This window comes from Neophocaena asiaeorientalis, unplaced genomic scaffold (assembly GCF_003031525.2).
Source record: "Neophocaena asiaeorientalis asiaeorientalis breed wild unplaced genomic scaffold, Neophocaena_asiaeorientalis_V1.1 scaffold78, whole genome shotgun sequence".
Lineage (NCBI taxonomy): Eukaryota > Metazoa > Chordata > Mammalia > Artiodactyla > Phocoenidae > Neophocaena > Neophocaena asiaeorientalis.
Window position 1 is genome coordinate 19,483,966 of NW_020175018.1, and position 10,482 is coordinate 19,494,447.

The following is a 10,482-nucleotide window of genomic DNA, read 5'->3' on the forward strand; positions in this document are numbered from 1 at the left end:
CATCCTCGGCCAGCCCTACCTCCCCACGTCACCCCTCCTGCCAGGCCACACCCCACGGGCCGTGACCGGCCACTGTGGGCTACGTGCGTGTGTCCCCCGAATTCACGTGTTGAGTCCCCAACTGGGTGGTCATAGGAGGCCTTGGGAGGTGATCGGGGTAGCTGAGGTCGTGAGCATGGGGCCCTCATGATGGAGTTGGTGCCCTTACGAGAAGAGGACGAGACCAGAGCACCGCCCCAACCCCTGTGCGAGGACACAGCGAGAAGGCGGCCATCTGCAAACCACCAGACCCCACAGGCTGGCACCCTGGACTGAGGGGTGAGTGCCCATTGTGTGGCCGCTGGTCTGGGTGTCCGGCACGATGCCCGCTCGGCCCCCACTCTCTGCCCCACACGCCCGGCCACTGGACTCACTGAGGAGAAGCAGGGTCTTGGTGGCCTGGCCCGCCCGGCCCAGGCGCAGGTAGACCACGCTGTCCTTGTAGTCAGAGATCAGAACGTGGAAGCCCGCCACCCCCTTCACTGGACGGGAAGAGAAGCACAGAGTCGCCTGCTCGCGCCTGGACGGCGGGTCCCGACCCCCTGACCCCTTCCGCCTGCCCAGCGGGGGTGTCTGGAAGGGCCGCAGAGTCCCCTCCACCCAGGCCCCTGGGCACACACCTGCCACGTTGGCTCTGGGCCACGGTGGCCTGACCGCGTGTCCTGGGCGTTCATCCCCACCGGCCCATGTTCTCAGAGGAGGACAGCTGGGGCCAGTGCGGTCGGTAGCCCAAGCCTGGGTCCCGGTGGCCAGGAAGCCCTGGACACCCCTCCCCCTGCTCTCCCGAGGGCCCAGCGGTTACGCACAGGTGTTCCTGAACACAGCCCTCTTCCTGTCTTTCCGCAGGATCAGCGAGTGTGCCTTGCACCCCTGTGACCTGGGGGGAGGTGGGCTGTGAGCCCCTTCTGGGCTCTGCCGCCCTGGGACTTTCCAGCGTGGACCCGGGCCGGTCCCACAGCTCAGGGGAAACACTCCAAACGCCCTCTGCCCGCTGAGCCCCTGGTGGACTGTGGGAGCCTCTCCCAAAAGCAGCCATTTGAGTTTTAGGGGCAGAAAGTGATGGGTATTGGGGTTTCGGAGACAGTCCTTGTGGGATTTCCAGACTGACGCTCGGGCCTGGTCCCCGCCCCCACCCCCCGGCTCCCTTTCCCCTCCCTGGGCTCAGGGGTCTGCAGAGGATGTGCTGGGACCCCTGCCCTGGTCCACTCACCAGTTAAAGACGAGGACCACCCTCAGCTGGCCCATTTTGTGAACCTTCACTAAAGACGCCCCCAGCTTCCTCTTGTCTCTGGCCGGCAACAACCCCTGGGTGTCAGAGGCGATGGCAACAATGTACCAGAACCCTGAAAACTGTAGAGAGGGTGCTGGGGGCATGGGGTCTGGGCTGCCACACGGGTTCAGCCCCCACCCCAGCCCCAGAGAACCCACAGGACAGGTGACCCTAGCCTGAGGCCCAGGGTACGTCCAGCACCCACAGGATGGCACGGCCCTGCCTCGGGGCCCCCGCTGCCGCCCCAGGCTGAGGACGCAGATGCCCGGCTGCTCTAGGGCCCGAGGCGGCACCAGGCAGGGCCCTGGGCACCGGGTGTCAGAGCTTCCTGCCCACGTGGGCCTCGTGGGGGCCCCTTCCCTCCCAGCTGGCCCCCGCACCCCGTCCCACTGCTCTCCCTGCAGCAGAACCCCTCCCAGATGCCCCCCAGTCTCCTCAGCCTGTGCCCATGGCCGCCCCCACAGGAAACTTCCACCCGGCCAGAGGCCTCATTATTCCAGGACGTGTCCTGCTCGCGCTGCCTCCCCTCTGCCCACCTGGCACCTCCGGGCCACCTCAGGCTGTGCCTGTCTGGGGGCCTCTGCTACGGCCCCTCCTCGGGGCTCCTGGCATGTGGCCCACGGCCGTCAGCTGAGTTTTGAAGCCCCAGCCTGTCCCCAAAAGAGGCCGTCGGCTGCCCCACGGGGCCAACAGAAGCCTGTGCCGGAGCCCTCTGAAAGCCCATCCAGCGGATTCCAGTGGCTCTGCGAAGATTTCCAGGGACCCCTCTTCCTGCTGCCCCTGCCCACCCTGGCCCCGGCGCCCGGCCGGTGGGCTGGGGGCACGAGACTCACCTTGCCCCAGTTGAGGTTGTGGGGCTCCCTGGGGAGCTGCTTCTGCGCCGGGGACCCCCCAGGCAGCTCCAGCACCAGGCCCAGCATGGGCAACAGCCAGCCTGGCCCCATCCTGGCCCTCCTCCCAGCTGCCCGCTGGACGCCACGCTTAAATGTCCCCGCCCACCAGCCCTGCGTGGGTGTCCGGCCAGCCTGCAGCCGCGAGCCAGCCTGGTGGGCCAATGGCGGGGAGGGAGCTTGGGGCCCTCCCTCCCCGCACGGAGGGCCAGCCCTACCCTTGGCCCTCGGAGCGGCACAGCTGCTGTCCCGGGATGCCCCAAAGATGGAGACCATGATGTTCTCCAGGTCACCTCCTGGGCCTCCGGTCACCATATGTCCCCTAGAGCCATTGCACCTGGCAGGGAGGCTCCTGGGCCTCCTGTCCTAGCCCCCCGGGGAGAGAGGCAAAGGTCGGAACGTGTCATTGAGTCACTTCGCAGGGACGAAAGTGAAGGACGTGAAGACGGGGCTCAGATGGTGCCGGCGCTGACGCGGGGGCTGCCTTCTCGATGCCCTTAGAAGGTACTGACGTGTTTGCATAGGTGCACATGTGTGTGTGTGAAGAGGGTGGCAGCCTGTGCGCACCTGACCTCACCTCAAGTGAGAGGCAGTCCCCACCCTGCTCCCAGCCCACCTCCCCTGACGGCTTGTGCTCTGCCAGGACTTCAGGACACAGGAGGACCGACAGGCTCGAGCCCTCTGGGGTCCCTGCCCCCACCCCCCATCCAAGAGCTCCAGCCAGGAAAAGCCAATCTTTCACACCCTGGGCATCCCAGCCCAGCGCCCTGCCCACTCTTCATCCAGATCACAGGGTCATCCTCCAAATTGAGCGGACCAGCCTCCTGCCTGCCCGGGGTGCCGTGAGCCCTGTGGAAGGGGCAGCCGCCTGCAGCCCAGCTCCCACCTCCGGGCCAGAGGGCCGCTGGGGAGGGACGGGGCTGCAGGCCCGCACTCTCGTGCCCAGGCTGGCTCTGTGCTCTGTGCTCAGCCCTTGACAAGCCCACCCCGCCCATCCGCCTCTCCCTGCAGCCACCCAGCCCTGAGGAGGCAGCTCCCTGTCGGCTCTTCTGTCTGCTCTCAGCCCAGGGCCCTGCTTGGACACAGGCGAGAGGCATAGCACAAGTTTGTGGAACCGGTTTATTGCAATCTGCGTCGAGAGCCCCTGGGAGCAGCCGGCCCAAAGCCCAGCACCTGGGAGGCTGAGCAGGGAGGGTAGCATCTGGCCAGCCTCCTCCGGTCCCCTGGGGGCTGCAGCATTCACTGGAAACCATGAGGAACATTGGGGGACCCTGGGCTCGCCCGGAGAGGCATCAGCTCCCCCAAGCCCCCAGCCCTGCATGGCGGTGGTAGAGCCACTGGGATGGAGGGGCCCCCAGGGCCCCCAGACTCCACCCACCACACAGGAGCTCAGGGACGCTCGGGAAGGCCGCTTACCTGGAAGACCTTGCGTGCACAGGTGACTGGGGGAGGAAAGTGAGACGGCAGTGAGGACGGGGCGGGTCTCCCTGCCCAGCCGGGCGCCTGAGACAGACCATGGCCGCAGAGCACCCGGGGCCCTGCCGGCCCCTGCACACAGCCCCCCCCGCAACCCCGTCCCCACAGGTCTGACTTTGGGCGGGGACTAGCTGACTCCTTGAAGACCCCCGAGCCCTGCCAGCCCTGAGGCCTGGAGGGTCCCCGAGCGTAGCGGAAGCCAGCAAATGGCCCCACGGTCCGTGCCCCTCAGCACACGGTGGCGTCAGGCTCGGTGACACTCACGGTCCTTCTGCAGCGTGGCCCGCTGCTGGGACGAGAAGCCCAGGCCCTTGCTCCACTTGGTGAAGAGGCCCATGGCCTCCTGGCTGGCCAGCTCCATCCGGCCTGCAGGGGAGGTGCCCCCTGAGAGCCGGGCTGGGGGACGGGGGCGAGCAGGGGGTCCGCAGCAGGAACCAGACAGACACTTGGGACCCTGCGCTCTTCTGACCCCAAGGCCCTTTACCACGTGCAGCTCCCACCCCGTCCCTCCCTCCAGGCAGGGTCACGTCTCCCACAGAGGACAAGTGCAGGGAGGGGGCGACAGGGAAGGAAGGCTCGGGGCCCCGGTGGGGATTTCATGCAGGGATGAGTGATGGAGCGGAGCGGCCGCCAGCCCGCTGGGCTCTTTCAAGGCTGGGACCCCGGGAGCACGGAGGCCCAGCACGGCAGGGAGGCCTCCGCGCCCACGGCCGCACTCACTGTACAGCTCCACGGTGCTGAAGGCCTCGTCCTGGAGCTCCAGCTGCGTGAGCACTATGGCATAGTCCCTGAAGTTGGTGGCCAGCACCCGGTACTCCAGCACACCCAGGGCTAGGAGACAGGTGCCGCCGGGGTGGGGTCAGACCTCGTGGGGGGGCCCCCCAGCTGGCCGAGAGCCTCCCAGCTCTGTCCCCCTGGTCCCTGACCCCCACCCGGCTCCAGCACACAGAGGCTTGCGGTGGCTGATGGACAGCAGGTGAGTCCCAGATCATCCTGGGGCGCCCTCCGTGATCCTGTCCCCACGGGGTAAGAGTGCCAGCCGCCCCGCCCCCACACAGTACAGCGAGAGGCCTGGGGTCCCAGCTGAGCCCGCCTGACACAGTCGAGTCCTCTGTCCTCAGGACTGGCACCAAACCTCTGACAAAATGAGGACCTTTCACTTCCCAGGGGAGAACGCCACTGAAGCCTGGGGTGGAGTCGCCCCCTCCCCTTCCCCTCCTGCGTGCTGACCCTGCCTGCAGGCGCAGGGGGCCCAGGGCTGCCAGGGGCAGGACCCAGCCCCGATCACGGTCAGGGAAATGGAGCCTGCCCGGAATCCGGACCACCGTGGCCGGCATCCTTACAGGGATTCCCGAACACCCATCTGGAATTTTGTTTCATCAGTTCCACAGCATGCAGGTGGCATCTCTCCAGCCTGGAAAAGAAAAGGATCTGTCATCACCCAGGGTCCGTATGCAGGACGAGAGAAGACAGGTTTGGCCACCCAGACCCGGCCAGGGGCCAGCGTGGCTGCAGAGGGGATTCCGCCTCCCCCTCGGTGGCCCAAGTTAGCCAGAAACCCTGCTCTTGACCAAAGCGAACCTGTCAGGGAAATGGGCCAGCTCGGCACCTGCAGAAGACGAGTCTGCTCCGTCACCTCCCCAGAGACCCGCGCTGCCAGAACCACACGGAGAAAACTTAGAAGTTTTTTATCGCTGCTGAGGGCGCCAAAGGAGCATGAGACAAACAGGGCGTCTGCAGTTGTGTTTTGTTGTCGTTGTTGTTAATTAATTCATTTATTTATTTTTTAAATTTTTGGCTGCGCTGGGTCTTCGTTGCTGCGCACGGGCTTTCTCTAGTTGCGTCAAGCGGGGGCTACTCTTTGTTGTGGCGCGCAGGCTTCTCACTGCGGTGGCTTCTCTTGTTGCCGAGCACGGGCTCTAGGCGCCATTCCCGGACCAGGACTCGAACCTGTGTCCCCTGCATTGGCAGGTGGATTCTTAACCACTGCGCCACCAGGGAAGCCCCAGGTCTGCAGTTCTGGATAAAGAGACTCAACACCAAAAGGGGCCAAATTCCCTAAGCCGCCAGTCCGCAAAATGAGCAGACCCACTTCTGTAAGCCCAGCAAGACCAGCTCCCGGCCCAGTTCCGCGCAAGACACAGGAATAGCAAGGAAAAGCCTAAAAGGAAGTGTAACCAGCAAAAACAAGCCAGTAAACTGACAGGGCGTATTGTGGGGCCCCAAGAGGGAAAACAATGGGACTTGGCACAGGAATAGACAAATCAAAGGAACAGAAGAGAAAGCCCGAAACGAAGCAAAAAGCAGAGGAGGTTCGCTCGGGACAAGGTAGCATCTCAGTCAGTGGAGGAAGAGGAACCACTGGGTGAGTGGAGCTGGGCGACTGGGCCCTTCAGCGATGGTCACAGCTCGTGTATCCCCAGGCTCAGCCCCGAGCAGGTCAGAGGTCAGACGCCCTCTTAGCTCCAGGGAGACAGAAAGGCTTCTGAACACAAAACCCAGAAGCCCTGAGAGAAGCCAGGTGTCTACGCCTGCACTAAAACTAAAAGAGCCCTTCCTATCAACAGCTCCTCGGTGGTATAAGAAAAATGACAAAATGGGAAATATATTTGCATCTAACTGTATCGCAGACAGTGGCTAAAAATCCCTAATACTTAAGGGTTCTTGCAAGTCAATAATAACCCGCCCGAGGGAAAAGTATGCAAAAGATATGAACAGACGCTGGGCTGGGAAGGAAACACAGAAGGAACAGGTACCGAGACGTCTCACTCCCTCGTGATCAGAGAAAGAAGCAAAAACTAACATGGGGAAGTTTGTCGCCTATAAAGACAAAAGAGAATAAAATTTTAAATGTTTCAAAAGAGGGCAGGTTCCCTGGTGGCGCAGTGGTTAAGAATCTGCCTGCCAATGCAGAGGACACGGGTTTGAGCCCTGATCCGGGAAGATCCCACATGCCGCGGAGCAACTAAGCCCGTGAGCCACAACTACGGAGCCTGCGAACCACAAGTACTGAAGCCTGCGCGCCTGGAGCCTATGCTCTGCAACTAGAGAAGCCAGCACAATGAGAAGCCCGTGCACTGCAACGAAGACCCAATGCAGCCAAAAATAAAATAAATGAAATAAATAAATTTATTTTTTAAAAAAAGAGGGCAGAGACCCCAGGGACTGACACGGAACGGTATTTGGCCCTCGTGTTTAAATGACACGCGTGGGCTTGCGTGTGCCTGAACGTCCCTGAGGAGCTGCAGCAGATCAAAACCGTGGGCCACCTGTGGGGAGGGGGCCACTGGCTGAGGTGGGGGGGGAAGACCCCTGCTTTCCACCCCTGGGGATTCTGATTTTTCTTTTGGCTGTGCCACGCGGCTTACAAAATCTTAGTTCCCCAACCAGGGATCGAACCCATGCCCTCGGCAGTGAAAGCGCTGAGTGCCAACCACTGGACCGCCAGGGAATTCCCGGGGCACTCTGATTTTTTGAAACACGCAAATGTGTTTCCTATTCAAAATCCGGCAAATGAAGTTCACGTTACATAACAAAATGAAACGGCTGCTTGCCTGTCCTGTAAGCCCTGGTCTGAGTGTGAGTCCTGCCGACGGGCTGGCCGAGGTCCTCAGACAGAGGCACCTTGACGGGGCTCAGAGCAAGGCCACTCACCAGCCCCAACCGCAAGCAGGTTCCAGCAAGAGTGTCGGAGACACCCCTCCCCTGCGATTGCTGTGGTCCTCTCCCCGTCCACGGCTGTTCCACAGGGCCCAGGGCTCTCCAGAGGCCAGGTTTCCATATGCACATTGTTTTCCCACCAGCCTCATCAGGACTCACCGAGCCATGTGGCTTTGGGGCTGCCACCCACGCCACATGTGACCCCATGTTCACCCAACTCAGAGGGGCCCCCGCCCCAGCACAGACCCCCTCGGTCCTTGCGCATCCTCGGCCTGGCTGGCCCAGGTGGACGGCAGCCCCGCCATCTCCTGAAGGCAGTGAGCGCGCCTCGGGGAGCCGGGGAGAAAGTTCCCCTCTCAGGCCGGGGTCTGCGTGGCTGTTCAGGCCGCGCGATGGCTCCAGATTCAGGGTGGAAATGCCCGTGGTGCACCACCAGCTGGTGACTGCCTGGCCTTCCCCACGTGAAAGATGGGGACGCTAGAACGACACCTCCCCCAGCACGCCATGCCCCCCGCCCTCTGCCTGGCTCCCCCCGGGTGTCCCAGGCAGCAAGGTCCCCCAGAAGCACGACCCCTCCTTCCAGCATCCCTTGCCCCAAGGTGTGCGTGGGGTCTGCTCCACTGGCCAAAATCGGCCAAGGCTCAGCCTGACACCACAAGTCCTGTCTGATAAATGGCCTCAGTGACCACGTCTTCTGACACCACAAGTCCTGTCTGATAAATGACCTCAGTGACCACGTCTTCTGGGGGATTCATTTTCCGAGAGAACCAGGGGCTCCAAGCCACAGATGCACGGACCCACCTTAAGTAGCAGCTCAAGGAGGGCCTTAAGCAAAGAAAAGGCCTCTCCCGCTGACCAGAGACCCTGCCAAGCTACCCAAGGGCCTGGAACAGCAGCGGGGGAGGTCAGAAGCTGTGCCCGGCCCCAGTGGAGAAGGCGTGAGTCCCACCCAGGGGTGCCCCAGCCAGGAGTCCAGGGATGCAGAGCCCAGATGACAGGCAGAGGGTGGCTCTCAGAGCAGAGCCCAGCGCGGAGGGGGAGGGAGGAGAGGGTGGGGCCCGCCGTCCAGACCCCAGCCCCACGCACCGGTTCCGGGAGGACAGCATCTTCAGAGTGTTCTGTGGCGTGAAGGTCAGCGTGACCCCCTCGATGTTCTTCGTGGCCTTGTCCACCACAAAGTCCTTCTCCCCCGAGGCCACGGCGAGAATGTACCAGGACCCCAGGAGCTGATGGAGGAGGAACGGGTGAGGGGGCCTGTCCCTCCAGCCCCGGCCCATCCTCTTGATCTGTGGGCCCTGACGCAGGCTAGCCCATCCACCCACAGCCCCCGTGGTCTGGGCTGGCACTGGGGGAGCCCAGAGGCCGTGCGGCCCCAAGGCATGTGCTGGCACAAGAGGGCTGTCACCTGCCGAGGGTCCAGCCTGCCCAGCCATGCGGCCCGGGCCCTGGGCACCAAGACCAAAGCCAGAAGGGCGGCCAACAGCACAGCCCTCATCCTCGCAGAGGTCTGCACACCAGCACACCTGCGCGGGGGTGAGCGAGCCCTCCAACCCCCGGAAGCCTCTTTAAAAGGCTCGGAATGCACTGCTGTGGGCGGCCGCTAACCGCCAGGGCACCATCCTGGCCTCTCTTCTCGCGAGGTGGCAAAAGTACTGGGGCAGTGGTGGGGGGGGAGGCGGGGGAATTAATCCTCCAGACGTGCCAGAGAGTGGGCCGTGGGCCCTGGGGAGCGTGTGCGAAGCCCCTCCTATGTAGACACATTCGTGCCATCCCCGTTTCTCTCACTTGGAAGGTTCCAGAAGGAGCATCCAGCCCTCAGCCGCACCATCCCCTCCCCTCCCCTCCCCTCCTCTCCGGGGAGCCAACAGTCTCTGGCTCGGTCTGGGCGGGCCAGGGACCCTGCCCTTGAACCCAGGCCAAGGTCATGTCTGAGGAGAGCGTCAAGAACAAGTAGCCCCTCCAGAAGCTGCAGCTGTGCATATCTTTTGTTTTCATCCTTAGAAGTATGAAAAGTCCCCGCGCAGCTTTTCGGAAAGCTCCCACCTCCTCCCGGCCCAGCAACCCTCCTGCTCTGCGGGCTGCGGGCTCCTGCCCCATCACGGCAACACCCAGCGGAACGCCCTGTTCCTTCCGCCCGCTGCTCCTCGCCCGTCTGGACCTGCCCACTCTCTGGCAGCCTCACCCTGCTGCCTCCTACCTCTGCTCACCATGACCCTGGCCAGGCCCCCAAGGCCGCATGGGAGCTCTCCCTGGGCCTGGGCTGCCCGCCCTGGGTCATCGGAGACCCTGCCTGGGAGTGAAGGGCAGGGGGCTCGGCAGGATCTGTCTGAGCCCCCGAAACCCAGGCGGAAGTAACTGGGAAGATGCCTCGCCGGGGTGGGGGATCCTGCACGCCACAGCTCCCAGACCCCTCTGCTGGTTGGCTTCCAGGGGTGCTGTGGACACAGAACAGGCAGGGTTTGGAAGGTGAGGACAGATGAAGCCATCTGTCCTGCCGGGCCTTCCCAGGAGGGACCTCGGCCAAGCCAGCACCCCAGCCCTGCTTGGGAGATGAGCCCTGCAGGAAAGGGGATGAAAGTAAGCCCGCCGCACGCAGATTTGCAGCTAAGCCTTGCCCTGCCTCAGGGCCCAGAGAGCCTCAAGCCTGAGCTTGGATGGGGGTGGTCCCTGACCACCGGCCTCCCAGATGCCTGACGGAAGAAAATGACAATAAAAGACCAAAACATCACCCCGACCTTGACATTAACCTCGTTTGTTATTTTTTCAAGTTCAGTTTCCTAAAAAAACACTTGGGAGACGAAGACAATGTGAGTGAGAAGCGGACCCATGGGCGATGCTTCCTAAGCGGGAATTAAAGGCAGGCTGTTTAGTCCGTTGGGGCTGAAATAACAGAAAACCACAGGCCGGCAGCTTGTAAACAACAGACATTTATTTCTCATAGTTCTAACTTTTTTTTTTTTTTTTTTTTGCGGTACGCGGGCCTCTCACTGTTGTGGCCTCTCCCGTTGCAGAGCACAGGCTCCGGACGCGCAGACTCAGCGGCCATGGCTCACGGGCCCAGCCGCTCCGCGGCACGTGGGATCTTCCCAGACCGGGGCACGAACCCGTGTCCCCTGCATTGGCAGGTGGACTCCCAACCACTGTGCC

At 62.9% G+C, this 10,482-nt stretch overlaps 1 protein-coding gene across 4 annotated transcripts in view; it reads right to left on the minus strand.

The window, feature by feature from the left end:
• LCN6 (lipocalin 6) overlaps positions 1–8,871 on the minus strand; it is a 10,438-nt gene extending 1,567 nt beyond the window's left edge. For 2 of the 4 annotated variants that reach the window (XM_024762772.1, XM_024762771.1), the window contains exons 1-9: positions 8,741–8,871; positions 8,422–8,561; positions 5,019–5,089; positions 4,396–4,506; positions 3,940–4,041; positions 3,616–3,641; positions 1,250–1,389; positions 846–916; positions 414–521 (exon numbers count right to left, since the gene is read on the minus strand). In XM_024762772.1, the coding sequence (XP_024618540.1) occupies positions 414–521; positions 846–916; positions 1,250–1,389; positions 3,616–3,641; positions 3,940–4,041; positions 4,396–4,506; positions 5,019–5,089; positions 8,422–8,561; positions 8,741–8,830 (859 nt within the window). In that variant the 5' untranslated portion in view covers positions 8,831–8,871. Of the gene's footprint in view, positions 1–140; positions 522–845; positions 917–1,249; positions 1,390–1,460; positions 3,442–3,615; positions 3,642–3,939; positions 4,042–4,395; positions 4,507–5,018; positions 5,090–8,421; positions 8,562–8,740 lie in introns of those variants that run through there. The other 2 variants (XM_024762770.1, XM_024762773.1) reach the window with 2 other exon arrangements.
• Between the last annotated feature and the right edge of the window lie 1,611 nt (positions 8,872–10,482).